General features: G+C 45.3%; 1 protein-coding gene across 1 annotated transcript; it reads left to right on the top strand.

Annotated features, from left to right (window-relative positions):
- Window positions 1-406: 406 nt before the first annotated feature.
- Window positions 407-15,151, top strand: LAPTM5 (lysosomal protein transmembrane 5). The gene is made up of 8 exons (XM_042834661.1): window positions 407-585; window positions 5,528-5,621; window positions 10,169-10,245; window positions 10,872-11,000; window positions 11,486-11,611; window positions 11,687-11,782; window positions 13,648-13,740; window positions 14,366-15,151. Exons 1-8 carry the CDS (start codon window positions 505-507, stop codon window positions 14,438-14,440), a joined length of 771 nt encoding a protein of 256 aa, XP_042690595.1. The 5' UTR covers window positions 407-504; the 3' UTR covers window positions 14,441-15,151.
- The last annotated feature ends 278 nt before the right edge of the window (window positions 15,152-15,429 follow it).

The raw sequence follows: 15,429 nt of genomic DNA, 5'->3' as shown, positions 1-15,429 counted from the left end.
CCTGGTGTCCAAGAACCCCATCCCTGGTGGCCCCCTGCTGCAGCCCCACAGAACAGTGCTGCTCAGGATCGGTGCTTGCAGGGAGCGGTGTCTTTGCTGGCAAGAAATCAGATGCTTCATGCTCAGGAATTTGGATGCCTCACTGCAAAAACAGTGGGTCAAGTTTAAGGTGACATTCTTGGCCCCCTGCTCTTATTTCTGATGGTTTTTCTAGGACAAAGCCCACTGCTCCCCTACACCCTGCTCACTACCTGCCCGAAGCAGTTTTGTGCTCACATTTGCCATCAGAGATGTGAAAGCAATTAAAGATCTGCTAGAAAAGCAACATTATCTTTTGCTTTCTTTCTTATTGAGAAATTGAAGACCTCATGTGACCGTGTGGATGACTAAACACACTTATAGACCAGGAAGGAAGTTGAACTGCACTGCTCACTCTGCTCTCCAGTGAGGTGGCTGCTGCAGACTGAACCGCTGTATCTCCCAGCAGAGCAGAAGGATCCCAACATGACTGCCCAAACCAAGCCCCCAAAATGCTGCTTCTTCAACATCAAGACAGCAACTCTTGCTCTGGGGATCTTTCACATGGTAAGTGACGCAATGGGTGATAGAGGGAGACAAGAAAGGAGCAAGGGGGAAATGCTTGCAGAAGGTATGAGCACTGCAGATCATGGAGTTCCCTGACCGCTGACCTTCATGTTTTGTCAAAAACAAAAGACAAATAGTTTAAGGGGGATGTGCAGAGTGGGAGGTTAGGTGGGTGGGGAGGAGTGGGCAGGAAGAAATTTATTACAGTTGTATTTTTTTTAAACTGTTATCCCCTCTCTCTACCCATTGAAGCTCATGGAAACCACCTCGGCTTCCTGATCTTTCCCTTACAAATCAATTCAGGAGCTCTTGCTTGTGCAGAGAGGCACTTGGTGCAGCTGCCTGGAGCTGCTGGTTGCAGCTGAGCAGCACAGGGAACATTCGCGGACGTTTCTTCCCCTATTCAGAGATGTTTCTCCCCCCATTCAGGCTGCAGAGATGTGCTTTCAGGTGGCCTCACGTCATACTGAGGATGTGGTTTCTTGCACAGCAGGACCCACTTAAAATAATCCCTTCTGCTGCACTGGGTGTGTGCAGTCACACATTGGGAGCACACAGATAACATCTAACAGGGATCTGACCTTTCTCTGTGCACAGAAGTGGAGTGAGGGGAACTGTCAGCTGCAAGGATGTGCTGGGCATGGGAATGTCATGGTCCCCACAGCGTTTCTGGAGCAGCTGGAGCAGGCACACCCTCATTATGCCACAGCTCTCTTCTTGCTCACATGAAGCTGAGACTGGGGTCCAGCATGAGGTGACATAACAGCTTTGACTCCCATAATGCCATCCCTGCATCCATTGATGGAGCACTGAACTCATGCAATGAAAGGCAGCAGAAACTGGAGATGGGTTGAGTTGCTGGTTTGGACAGTGGGATAAAGTGAAAGCATTCAGCAAGGGACGATCATAGATCAAGTCCAGCTTCAACCCATCCTCAGCATGCCTCCTGACCACATCCCTCAGTGTCACATCCCCACGGCTCTCGAACACCTCCAGGGACGTTGATTCCACCACTCCCTGTGCAGTCTGTGCCATTAACGATCACAGAAGACAGCCCCACACCAGCTCAGAACAGCAGAGCTTCCCCCTGGCACGATGTGGAAGCCAGGTGCTGCAATGGCGTTTCCAATGCCAATTTTTAATCATTTGGGGGCCTCAAAATGTGATGAGATTGCAATTTTATATCCTCCTTTGCTTTCTGCTTTTTGAGCGTCTAGCTTACAGCCCAGGCAGGCTTCTCATCTTCCTAGCACAGACTCAAAGCTCATAATCTCACTGTTTTAAAGAAACGGAAGTTGCTGTATCTCTTGTGCAGTCTTATGACCCCAAGTGACAAAAACTGAACCATATGAAAGCAGAGAGTTTGCAGCAGAGCAGAAGCAATTTCTGATGACCAATTAAACACAGAGCCATCGTGGAGGGATGGTCATGACCTGCTTGGAAATGGGACCCTCATAGGAAGCACGTCCAAGGTTTGAAGAGGAAGTGGCAAAATTAAAGGGAGGAAATGCATGACAAAGAGCTACAGGCATGGCATGTGATGCAAGCTGCCTGGTGCCAGTGGAGAATCAGAAGCACGGAGAGAAAGGGAAGTAATCTTTCCTAGCTGTGAGGGTCAATCACAAAGCCTCCTTTGTGTTCCTCCAAACGCTTCAAAACGAAACACGTTTTTCTAACCATTGTTTCACTGTGGTGCCAGTAGGTATTCCTAATTAGCACCAGCCTTTACTGGAAGAGAATGAGATCAGCTCATGGTGCTGATGGCCAACAGGGAAACCTTCATTTCCAATAAGGTGGAAGATGTGTTACTGCAAAAATCATTGCCAGTCTGCTGAAGACTTTCATTTGAGTTTGAGCAGCAAAAGGCAGAGCCTTGGGGTAAGGCTTCATTGTGCTCTCAGGAAGGAGATTGCCATTGGATTTTGCAGTAGATGGTCTTGTCATACTGCTTTAACAGATAACACAGAAGAATAGCAGCAACATTTTATATTTCCTACCTTTTCCCTGCCTTTTTATGATGTTGCTGCACCTTGGCAGAGGGAGGGAAAGGGGAAAAGGAATTTATAACTCAGTGGTGACATGGATGATTTGCCACATCAATACTGTTCGTTTTTATCAATATAAATTATTGCTATAGGTCCCAATGATGAATCATAGTGATGCTGGGTGATAGCAGCACCGTCAAACAAAGCTCTCAGGCTTTCTGGTGATATCTTGTACTCCTATAAATTAGATCTGTCTTACTGCTGATCTCTCCATAGACAGCTGAAATAAACGTGGATGTTCTCAAACAAATGGGGAAGGAGAAGGAGGGGGATGAAGAGGGGACAGTTGTGTGATTAACTAAGCTTCAAGAGGCATCGGGTGGTGACTTAGAAAGGAAGCATGGAGGAATTTGTCCTCCTGCTCACTGACGAGAAAAGACTAGAAGTTACTTGGTTTTAGCTTCAAGAGCAAAGCCTGGCTATTGCTTCTGTGCAGAAGCAGAAAAGCTGCAGTTCATTTGCCACTCATCCTTAATTAGAGACAAAGGTCTTGGAAAGTGGCATCTCATTGGGTTGACCTGTCACAGCTGAGCTTTGGTACTTCATGAGCAGAGCTCCATCTCTGGGACCTTCCCCAGGTCCAGCCCTCACTGTGGCTGTGGTTTGTGTTGGCATGGAACTGTGCTGCCAGCAGGCTGTGACTGCCCTCATCCTCCCAGAGCATCTGTATCACATGAACAGAGAGGAAAAAAGAGGCAGCAGGAAGGAAAAGATAAAATGCTCTGAACCACAGCAGCCACTTTTAAATTAAAGTAAGAAGAGGTGAAGCACTGAAGGAAAAGCACTTACATGAGGCACCATTCGACCTCACAGTGCCAGGTGTCACCACCCTGCATGCACAGAATCAGGAACCCTCAAAGCACATCTGTGTCCCCACTGACCCCTGCTCATTGCAGCTTCAGGCTCTTTGCAAAGCCTGGGTGTGAGAAAAGCAGCACATGTCACACCAAGGCCATGTGCACACATATAAATAATTTGGAGATTAGTCAAGCTGCGCAGATTTCAGCAAAGAAAAAGTACCTGACACAACCTCTGGCAGCAGCTTAACCCTACCACGGCTGCAGCAAATGCCCCCCAGGGAATGGGGGCTGCATGCAACATGCTGTTAAGTTTCTGCCTTACAAGACACCCTTTGCTTGCCCAGATTATCTGCTTTGGGTAAGCGGCTCGCTATGCCTCTGTCCTTCAGTGTTTGGCGATGGTCACAAACCTTCCTCCAACTTCTCAGCTCCACTGTAGGGCCTCAATTACCTTCTGTTCTCTGCAGAAATAAATGGGGTTGTCACGGGCCAGGCAGTGGGATGCCAAACGCAGAGGTGGGTGATGGAGGGATCTCTTGGCCATGGCTTACCCATGGGATTGAGAGCTCAGACCCCCAGAGCTTTGCCTCTTACCTCGTTGCAGTTCAGTGGCTCATTCTTTCTATGCAAAATCTAATGCAAAATAAGTGGAAACTTAAAGCCAAGTTTCACTTAAAATGTCTTCTCACTAGCCTGCTTATGCTTGGTTTGGCTCTCCGATATGGGACTGCCATTCCTTTGGTTGTTTTTTCAACACTTGCAAGGATTTCAGTGTCTTTTTTTATTATTGTTCCCCTGATAGGCAATGGGGATGGTCTTTTGTGCTGAAACTTTGGCTCTGGCTGTAAATTCATCTGGGATTCCATCTCCTGCTCTCATTCACTTGTCTTTCAGGAAACATGTGGATGCTTTGGACTCAGATCTTATGCTTTTCTCCAATTAATGAAAACATGAAAAAGCAGTTTCTTTCTCAGTTTCCCATGCTGCCCTTTGAGGAGTTTGACCAGTAGCAGCAATAAGAAAAGAGAAATCTCTTGGAGAGCATGTGTTCATCAGAAAAGAAGGATTCCAAGGACCTCCAGCTTTTCTGGAAACAGCACTTGCAGATTGTGGCAAAGAAAGTTGATGGATTTTGTTCTGGGGATAGTTTCTGGTTTTCTCCAGCTAACACTGACACTGGGAGAGGCTGCATTTGGTTCCTGTCTTTGCCACATAGCAGTGCCCTCCTAGCCTTGCTTCCTCATTTCTGGCCCAGTGCAAAGCCGTGCCTCTTTCTCTTGCTGCAATACCTACCGTAGTGCAGGAGGCAAATGATGATGCATTACTGCAGCCTAAGCTCTCTATGGAAAGAACAAATCATCTCTTCTGCTTGCTTAACCATTAAGCTTTTTCTCATCTCCTGCAGTTGCTTGTTTTGCACTGTTGCCCATACACAAAGTTTGCAAGCAGGAGCACAACCACAACAGCTCAGTTTCCTCCTTGCCTGCGTCACTTCTTTAAGTGAGTCTTAACACAGAAGCCTCTGGCAACTTTTGTGCTGATTGTGGTGTCAGATACAGACTTCCTTCCTGCATCATCATGGGGTTCCAGGCAACCCCTGTGCTGAGCAGACAAACACTTTCCCTCACTCACCTCTTCCCAATGACTTCTTCACTGATGGTCCTTTTGTCAGTGTCTCAAGCATGAAGAATATGTGCTCCCAGTGCTGGACTCAGTGGGATGATGGAATCATGTTTGCACCATTTTTTATTTTCTTTGGTGCGAAATGAGAGAAAATCAATCCAGTTAGGTTCAATGTAGAGAAAAAAAGAAAGAAAAGAAAAAAAAAACCAAAAAAACACATTTGGAAGATTTTCTCAATTGAATAAAAGAAGGAAAATGATTTTTTTGTCAGTGAAAGAATATAGCAAAGAGTACAGCAAGACTTACAGAAGGGTCTTAATTTTTACTGCATTTCTTTTAGCACTTCAAAATGCTTTTGGAGAGCCACCCTGCTCTTAGGGGCTGCAGCCACTGCATGCTCCTTGGACACAGATTTGTGGAAAGCGAGTTGGTCAGCAGCGGGTTGCATTGTGCCTTTTGCCTTTGTTCTCCTAGGTGATGAGCGTCTTGCTGCTGATTGAGTATTCCCTGGAGGTGGCGAGTGGGAAGGGCTACTGCAAAGACCTGGGCAAGGATTACTACAGAATTGGTAGGTGATCGGGATGCTGGAAGGGAGCAGGGAACACTGGGATCTTCCACTGGTTCCTCTTTCTTTTAGGTTCCTCTTTTATTAAGGCTTGTAAAGACCACTAAGATCACCACGTCCAACCCCAGCCCAGCCCCAGCGTGGCCACTGACCACATCTCCAAGTGCCAAACCTCCACGTTTCTTGAGCACTTCCAGGGATGGGACTCCACCACTTTCCTGGGCAGCTATGCCAATGCCTTTCCAACTCCAGCCCCTTTGTCCCACGTCCCTGGTGGTTTTGGCACAACACGAGTTATCTGCAAGAAGCATCCAGGTTGTTCCCTATCTCACATGCAGTGCAAGCATTACATTTGTCACAACTGATTGAATTCCTACTCATATGGGGTGAGAAAAAGAAAATTTAAAAATTTAAAAGAAAATTTAAAAATTTAAAAGAAAACAGCTCCCCAAACCTCAAAATTTACTTAGCCAGAAAAAAAATTGCATGAAGCTGTTGGGGACAATAGATGCAGGGTGCTTTTTCCTTTTCTTAGTCACTTTCTGCTGTAAAACCACAGGCTGAGATAACCCTTCTGTGCTCAGAAAGGTGGAAATCTGAGTCCTTCGCCCTGCGGTGTCTCACCCTACAAAGTCATGAGGATCTGCATAGGAGAAAAAGCCCACAGCAGCAAGGATTTGCCCATCTCCTGCTTTTCCACTGTTTCCTTTCCCAAGCTGCAGAAGTGCACAGAAAGTGGAGGAAAGTCTGTGTGGGTCGGAGGGAGCTCAATACCTAACTTGCACGACGAGTGCTTTTGATAATGCTTTCTGCAGAGCTTCCCCCTTCCACCTGGCTGCTTCTCCCAAGTGTTTGAAAGGGCTCTGCCTGGAGACGGAGAGCACTTTCTGATTATATTGGGAATAAACACAGTGCAACTCTTCTATTTCCAAAAACAAGCAGGGAAGCAAGGCAGATAAGAAGTATAAAAAGTTCAATTTGACTTCAGAACCCAGATGGAAGAGCTGGAGAACAATGTGGGAGAGGCTCTGCGGATGTCCTCAGCATATGCTGCTCTATTTGTAGATGACAGAATCACAGAATGGCTTGGGTTGGAAGGGACCTCAAGTTTAAAACCATTCCCCCTTCTCCTGTCACTGTCCTCGTAAAAGGTTGATTTCCCTACTGTTTATAATCTCCCTTTAAATACTGGAAGGCCATAATGAAGTTTCCCAGCAGCCTTCTCTTCTCCAGACTGAATAAACCCACCTCCCTCAGCCTGTCTTCATAGCACGGGCTCCAGCCCTCTGATCGTATCTGTGGCCCTCCTCTGAACTCTCTGCAAAAGCTCCACGTCCTTCCTGTGCTGGAGGCCCCAGACTTGGATGCTGCACTCCAGATGAGGCCTCACAAGGGCAGAGTAGAGGGGAACAATCCACTCCCTGCCCTGCTGCCACTCCTCACGCAGCCCAGGATACCGTGGGCCTTCTGGGCTGCAAGCGCACGCTGCTGGCTCATTAAGTTTTTCATCTACCAGGAAACCAAGTCCTTTTCAGCAGAGATGCTGGCAAGTTCTTCTCCCAGTCTATACACATACTGGGGATTACCACAGCCCAGCTGCAAAACCTTGCACTTTGCTTTGTTGAACCTCATTAGCCTCATGTGGGGCTATCCATCAAGGTGCCTCTGGATGACATCTCTTCCTTCTGCTGTATCAGCTTCACCACTCTGCTTGCTGTCATCAGCAATCTGCTGAGAATACACTTGATTCCATCATCTGTATCCCTGGTAACGATTGTAAAGAGCACCAGCCCCAAGACAGACCCCTGGGGGACATCACTGGTCACACCTCCAGCTGGACATGGAGTCGTTGACCACCGTCCTCTGCCTGGGACCATCCAACCAATTCCTTATCCACAGAATAGTCCACCCTTCAAATCCATAGCTCTTCAATTTGGAAATTAGGATGTGGTGGGGGTCCTTGGAGGCCTTGGAGAAGTCCAGGTAGGTGGCATCAGTTGCCCTTCCTTTGACCACCAATGTCGTCACTCCACCACAGAAGACCACCAGATTGGTCAGACACGACCTTCCCCTGGTGAAGCCGTGCTGGCTGTCTCAGATCACCCGCTCATCCCTCATGTGCCTTAACATGTCTTCCAGAAGAATCTGCTCCATAATCTTCCCAGGCTCAGAGGTGAGGCTCACCGACCTGTAGCTACCCAGGAAGAAGAACTGGGATTGTTTTTGTCATTGATGGGACAATGGGAAGAGTGACAGGATCAGCAGTCTTCAGGAGAAATGCTCTGTTCCTAGCAGCCTCTCCTTGCTGCCTTGGTTTATAAGATGCTGCAGGCAGGGTAGCACCAAGAGCACACCTCTGAAAGCTGCTTTTCAGTAGAAGTTCATCAAGAGATTAGTAAATCTACTAAAAATATAACATTAAAACAGGAAGAATATCCAATATCTTCTCTATTCATTCTGAACCTTTGAAGATGACTCACAGTGGGGTCAATGTCAGGATGTTAACTGGTCTAAAGCAAGTCTAACTTTACCACCTGATGTTTAAGAAATAGAACAAGATTAATCTGGCCAGGCAGAAGGAACAGGAGACAAATGGCCGTGTGGCATTTGGGGACATTCAGTTGCAATTTGGAAGAACTAGTTTATATCTCTATGCTCTGTTAAACCAGAGCATTACGAGCCCTGCTCGCATTTCCCAAACCAGTTTATTGGGCCATAAAACAGGAGTTTCTTGACATTCATCAAAAATATTACAAGTCACTCAAAGTCCCTCCTGGCTACATACAGGACATAAATCCTGATGTGAAGTTAACCAAATATAGACGTTTGGTAAATAAATTCTCTGCTTTTCTGTTTGCTGGGAGGGCTTATTTGGTTGGCATGAACTCTTTGGCATTTCTTGCTGGCAGTGCAGATGTCCAGCACAGCTCTACAGAGGCTCTGCCATATGGCTCCATTCTGGTGATATCACAAACCCAAGGGAAATGGCATTTACTTCATAGCACATATGAGCTCTTTCTCATGAAATTCCCTGGGATCTCTGGGACACAGCTCATCTCAAGCTTGTTACGAGAATCAAAAAGTCACAGAAGAGTTGAGATTAGAAGGGACGACTTGGGATCCCCCAGTGCAAATCCTTTGCTTCAAGCAGGGTCATCTAAAGCACATTACCCACAGTCACATCCAAGGGGGTTTGAATATCCCCAGAGAAGGAGACTCCACCACCAATCTGGACAACCTGTTCCAGAGCTCAGTCCTGGGTCTATTCCCGCTACAGAAAACTGGAAAAGCTATTGTATAAAAACTGCCAATGGACACACAGTGCAAAGCCTGCTAAGGTATTTGAGCTCTCCTTCCCCCAAACTCACGTATTATAAACTTGAGCAACAACTAAATTTTGTTCTCACAGAAGGTATTGGATCTTTTCTTCAAGAAAGATTAACTTACAACTTTGTCCTAAATTACAGTTTAGTCCTATATTGAGCCATTTTCTGAGGCCCCTTATGTACAACAGTCTTACAGAAGCCAGCTAGGCACGGAGATAAGTACTAAAGGGACTTAAAAAACACTTTCTTACATTTTTCAGCCATGGACATGGGCATGGAAAGGGCCTGTAAGTCACATCGATCCCAGCTGTGGGGTCTACCATGGTTTTGAGAGGCTCCAGCCTCATGAACCCCATTAATTCTGGTCCTGGAAGGCACCTCAGCACTCTGCCAGCCCTGCTGGGACATTTCAGGTGGCACTTTACCTTTCCAACAGGCCCTGTGCTCCCACAGATGCTCTGTAGATTAATTGGAAAGTTCATCTGGGCAATTAGTCAGCAGAGGCAATGGCCAGTAGTCCAATTAATTAGCAAGCCCAAAGCATGAAGCCAGACTGAGAGAGGCAGAAAAATGCAGCTGCCTTGTCTGAATCTGTGGAAACATCCTGCTAAAGGGATAAACTCTCTCTGATGGGTGGTTTTGGAAGGAGAATCAGGGAAAGTGGCCTCAGGTGACTGGGGCTTAGTGGGTCTAGGACTGTCTGCAAAGGTTGAGATACTGGGCTTCGGTTTCCTTTCTTTGCTGTTTCCTAAGTCTCCTTCCATGTTTCAGTTCTCATTATGTTGTGGCTAAAAAAAGAAATAAATTCAGTATTTATTTAACAAGACATAAGTACAAGCAAAGGCCCTTGTTTCTCCTCACACATCTATTTTTTATAAGGAGTGTGTTGCATTCTCAACAACGGAGAGTGGATGGAGGCAAGGTATTTCACCCTGCAGCTCCGTGCTCCATGCCACTGTTGGGTGGTTGAATCTTCTTCCTTGCTTGAGTATCTCGTAGATCTCTCCACAGCTTTTGCTGTTGATCAGCTTATCTGAGTCTCAAAATAATTTCCTGACCAGAGTTGTTGATCATTGCTTAAAACTTCACTGCCTCTTTTCATTTTGTTTTACTTGAATATTGTAGCCCAGGATATTTAAAACTTCAATCCCATGTGCCTGAATGCGGGAGGTGGACATTAGGCTCCAGCTTTTAGTAATGTGAAATTAATGTTGTCACTTCCAGCTGATGTCACCACCAGTTTCCTGTTGATCATCATGCTGTTTGTCATCAGCTTCAACCTCCTCTTTGGGGTGGTGAAGGTACGTTCTCCACACATGTCATTAAGCTGCTTGCTGTGGGCTCTCTGGTACTGGGGACTAGAGGATGCTGAGTGCTGAGGCATGACCACAATGATGCCAGCCTCACCAAGACTGAGTGACGTTTAAAACAAGGTTATTTGTTGTGCTGTGGGATGGAAATACTCTTATTTGTAAATTTTGGTTGCTCTATTGCCTCATTTCCATACTCTTGTGTAGGTCAGACCTTAGAGGGAAACTATAACTCCCCCTACACGAGGATTCCCTTCCTATTTCTGGGGGAGAAATGACCATATGCTGATCTGGGAACCTAACTTTCTTTGCAGCAGAAAGCTTGGGGATGCTGAACAACTAATGGAAACTGATTTGATCACATCAAACATCAAGGTCATGCAGTGAAAGTTCACAAAAACTCTAAGTGCGGAGTGAGAAAAAGAATTAAAATCAATGTTGTTGCCCTTCACTGTTGCTGAAGCTACCATGGTCATCACAATATCTAGAATCAGATGCAGAAATTTCAGGAGAGGTTTTGTTCTTGTAGTACCTTAACACATGTAATTTTAGGTACTGATGCTTGGGCTCATTCTCCCATTAGGAACAGAAATAACTCACACTGATTTTTCTCACAGAAGAGGGAACGCCTCCTGATCCCGTTCCTTGCTCTACAAGTCATGGACTTTCTCCTCAGCCTCCTCACAATGTTCAGCTCCTACATCCAAGTCCCAGCCATGGTTTCAGTGTCATCCCTCAGACACACAGTAGGTAACAGCTTATGTCAGAATGCTCTTTGCTCTTTATGGGACGGCTTTTTATGGCGAAGCTGTTCCTACAGGGTCTGCAATTCTTGGGAGTTAGAAGGTCCGCAACGGCAACTGGGGACAGCTGGGACAAAATCGGGTTTCCCACATCCAGGACTTTTCCTGTTGGTTTTACTTTCTGCTCAGGGCTCTGGGGATATATCTGTGAGATAAGTCAGTGACATCACTGCAACAGCTAGAGACTTCGCCAGAGGAACTGGTAGAAACCAACCCAGCAAGATGGTTTGCCCAATATTATGGTTTGTATAAATGAATTAAATCACAGAATGGCTGAGGTTGGAAGAAACCTTAAATAACATTGAGCCCCAATCCCCAGATAACTTAGGTTGTAAATGATGACGAAGCACAAGCCCATGTAAGTAGGGAAAATCTATAAGGTCTTATAGTCATAACCAAACCCTGTCCCTTGCTATTTGTCTGCACAGAAGGAACACCTGAAGACCCCTTTCCTGGCTCTGCAGCTGCTGGACTTCTGCCTGAGCATCCTGACCCTCTGCAGCTCCTACATGGAGGTGCCCACATACCTCAGCCTCAAGTCTGCAGACAACAGGGTAGGTGATGAGCACATTGCGTGACCCTGGCTGAGGGGCAAGTGTTTGACTGAGACCCTCTCCCTCTTTTCACAGGGCTTTATGCCAGCCCTGGAGAAGTTACCAACAGAGGAATATGCCAAAGTGATGGTCACCTTCACTGTTGCATTCATTGCTGTCCTCTTCTTGAAGGTAAATGGCTGCGGAGTGTGGTGAGACGTGAGGGAAGAAAGAAAGCTTTGCTGCACGAGGGATAGGAGGAGGTGGTTTTTACTTCTCTCTCAAATCTGCCAGAGCCATAGAAAGCTGCTTGGGTCTCCTCTTGAGTGCAATAGGAGCTACGCCTCAGTGAGGGTCTGATAATCAGATCACTCTTATGATTCTGAGGGTGTGAGTTATAAAGAAAGCTCTCCCTGTGTTCAAGAACTATGACTGGCCATTCATCTCTAAAAGGATGTTTGAAAACAAATTATAGGAAACTTCTGCTATTGATCAATGAAATCGTTAAGCAGCAGGTTGGATCTTCCACTTGGGTAAGTTGCTGTGTCTGCACTGATGCAAACAGAGTTATGCAGTCAGATGTCCTGAAACTTAATTAAAAGCAATGAGCTACTGGGTTCTGCTTACATCTTCTAAAACTGCATCATACAAGACTTCCTGCACAGTGAGATGGTTTCTCTTCTTCTTGCTTCAATGGATCAGAGAACAGATTTTTCACCACAGGGTTTCAAAAAGAAAAATGCATCTCTTCAGGTAGAGAGCAGATTCTGCACAGCGACAATTGCTACTTGTTAGCTGGAAAGCGTTTTTTTATCTAGATCTTCCCAGGTGGCCTGAAAAACAGCGTGGAATGGAGAGATCTGTGTGATGAACTGCAGATGTGACTCCAGCATATCTTAATGTTTGCATAAACTGAGCAGTAAGAATGGAGGTAACTCTGCAACCCAGCTGGCAGTGTGACCTGGCAGATCAGTTGGTCTGAATTTACTACAGGACTAGCTATTAAAAAATCAAATAAAATATACGTAAATATATACACATATATATTTAATTACCGTAATTTTTAAAAATTTATTCGAGGATTATTTAGGAATTGAGTGGGGTTTTTTGTACAGATAGTACGATAGCTTCAGTGTATTATTGCATGTTTGCTCTTCTATATGAAGAGGCTTTTGGAATGGGAAGGTGTTTGCAGTGCTCCCTGGAGGTGGTCAAAGCATGACTTTACCTCTTCCTCTTCATAATCCTATTTGAGAGACAGATTCCTTCAACTCAGATACTCCATTCCTTGTTCTCATTCTTTGTCTTGGCTTTGTGTCAAGGCAAACAGTCCTCATTGTTCTGGGAAATCCTAAGCTACAGGGCTTGTTCTGGGGACATACAACTCCCTGTGTTCCTTAGAAAATGCCAGCTGTTTTTGAAGTACAGCCTTAGCCAATAAAAACAAGAGGCACATGACTTCGCCTCAGTGCACAGCGCAGGGAAAATATTTATTTCATATGGTATGTTTCACAGGCCTTGCTTATTTTCTTGCACCGCAGTCTGTCAATCGGTCCCCTTTTCTCAGAAAATCTCTGTTTACCACATTGTGTAACGCCACGAGGCGCGAGGCAGGCCTGTCAGAAAAGCAAAGTGAATGGAAACACGAGGTTTTCTTGAATGAGCCTTCCTTTGAGGTCAGTCCTGGTCGACAAGGGGTCCTTGGATCCCTGGGAGATGGATGTTGTGCCCATCCATGTGTTTCTGAGACACCCAGACTTAGTCGCCTTCTCAGAAGAATAACAAGAAAATTAATGCTTTCCTTTCCTGCATGGTGACATTGGGCACTCAGCAGCTTCAAGCGTGTGCCTACAGTCATACTGACTTCACTGCTCTGAGCAGATGGAGTTGCACCCCTCCAAAAGGACAGACTGATTTAAGGCCTTGGAATGTGTGGTGTCAGGCTAACCTCAAGGCTTTCACCTGAAGAGAAGGATGGTGGTAGGATGATGGCAAGAGCATAGAAATGCTCTTGTTGACTTGCAGTGCCAAGGTTTCCCTTTCCCTTTCCTTTTCAGGCCTATATGTTCAAATGCGTCCTGAGCTGCTTTAAGTATATTAAAGCCAGTAAGAGAGAGGAGGTGAAAGTTGATCCGAAGGCAGTTGAGAAGGTGAGTAAAGGTTGCTTTAGGTCTGTGCCATGAAAGGTCGTGGTTCAGATGGTGAGATGCTTGATGATCCTTGTGCTTGCTGCTTTGGAGGTATGAGAGACACTTCAACACTTCAAATGTGCATTAACAGCTAGTAATAATCAGTTCCCAATTACATAAAATTCCTTTAAATTTAATCTTTTGTAAAAACTTACAAAGACAATGTACTTGCAAGGAAGGTGATACTCAGACTTTGGGCAAAGTAAACAAACGGGAATATATCACTCAATCTCTGGCTTGAAGGCTTGCTTTTAATTTCAGATCAACTTTTGTTTCTGTGCCCGAAATTAAGTTCGTCTCACTTTGCTGGATCAGTGTCTAAGAGATTTGATGCTGGATCAGTGTCTAAGAGATTTGATGCAGATTTGATGCATTTGATGCAAGAGATTTGATTCATTTTAATGAATGTCCTTATGTAGATTACTGATGATCTCCAGTATAGCATCCAACTGCTCTGACACCATGAAGGGATATTTAAGACCTTCCAAAAATCTGAGATACTTGAGGAAGAGAAACATATTCAAGACCAAGGCCATTTGGAACCCTTTCATTTATCCAAAGCATGACTATTGGTCTTCTCTTTCAGGCTGTGCTGCCATCTTATGAGGAAGCCTTGGAGTTGCCTTCCAAGGAATGCCCACCACCCTACGTAGCAGTCTAAGCTCTACTCGTGGAGAGAAGACAGAGTTCTGCTGTTGGAGCCTCCTACCCCTTCTGTCAGATACTCAGCCTCACTGAGAAGCCCTTACTTTACAGCAGCATCAAGCTTGTTGCACTCTAGCTCACTTTATGAGCCTATGAAGAGCAGTGACGAACCACTGGAGCTGGTGTCTCATTCCACACTGGCAGTTTTGAGCTGGTACTACTGAGTTACAGTGCTGATTTTAATAAACTTGGCACCAGGCATCTTAGAGGTTCCCATCACTGGGCTCTGACATCTGCCAGGCATTTGGCCTGGATCCCTTGGTAGGCTTATTTACCCCAGCAGGATGCTGTTTCTTATCTGTCTTACATCTCTAACCCAGCAGCTGAGGCATTTAAGAAGTAGAATGAGGGGAAAAACAAGCAATAACCTTTTTTCTGCTTTCTGAGGTAGCCCAACCCTAAAGTATACTATGCTTACTAGCATCTTTTAATGAGGACCTAAGGGAAAGGAGTTAGCAAAAGAATGAAGTTCTCAACAACACACTCTCATTCTATCTGCTTATGATCATGATTGAGTTTGTACTCCAGCATGCTGGAATTGTGACAGCGTTGCTCTTCCATGTTATACCCAAGAGTTTGCTTTTTTTTAATTATTTTTTCTTTTTTTGGCTTTGACTGTGACTTGACAAACGAGTTTCAATAATAAAAAACCTGTTAACAGCTTTAATCTTTTACTGTCTGATTTCTGAAGGGTTGGCACATCCATGACCCGTGGTGACTGCACAGGTTAGTCTGTGTAAATGATGGTGAATGATGTTGCTGATAACTGGTAGATGGAATTTAGCATCTGCTTACTTTTTTGGATGGATCCCTGCTTTTTGAAAGTGTAATCTGCTCAGAAACAACTATTCCAACATCATCAACACTGTAAAAAAATGCCTAGGATTCTTGATCAACTCTGAAACTTCAATGAATGATTTGTCGATGTTCTTTTCATTTGATGAC

Source organism: Centrocercus urophasianus, unplaced genomic scaffold (assembly GCF_019232065.1).
Source record: "Centrocercus urophasianus isolate 14NV4802_14NV808 unplaced genomic scaffold, USGS_Curo_1.0 seq_48, whole genome shotgun sequence".
Taxonomy (NCBI): domain Eukaryota; kingdom Metazoa; phylum Chordata; class Aves; order Galliformes; family Phasianidae; genus Centrocercus; species Centrocercus urophasianus.
This window is presented reverse-complemented; position numbering and strand designations above follow the sequence as displayed.

Excerpts from the sequence above, each read along its gene's own strand:
- LAPTM5 (XM_042834661.1), top strand. The coding sequence starts at position 505 with ATGACTGCCCAAACCAAGCCCCCAAAATGCTGCTTCTTCAACATCAAG. Across the intron at positions 10,246-10,871 it reads TCCTCTTTGGGGTGGTGAAG|AAGAGGGAACGCCTCCTGAT; the intron begins GTACGTTCTCCA and ends TTTTTCTCACAG. Across the intron at positions 13,741-14,365 it reads ATCCGAAGGCAGTTGAGAAG|GCTGTGCTGCCATCTTATGA; the intron begins GTGAGTAAAGGT and ends CTTCTCTTTCAG.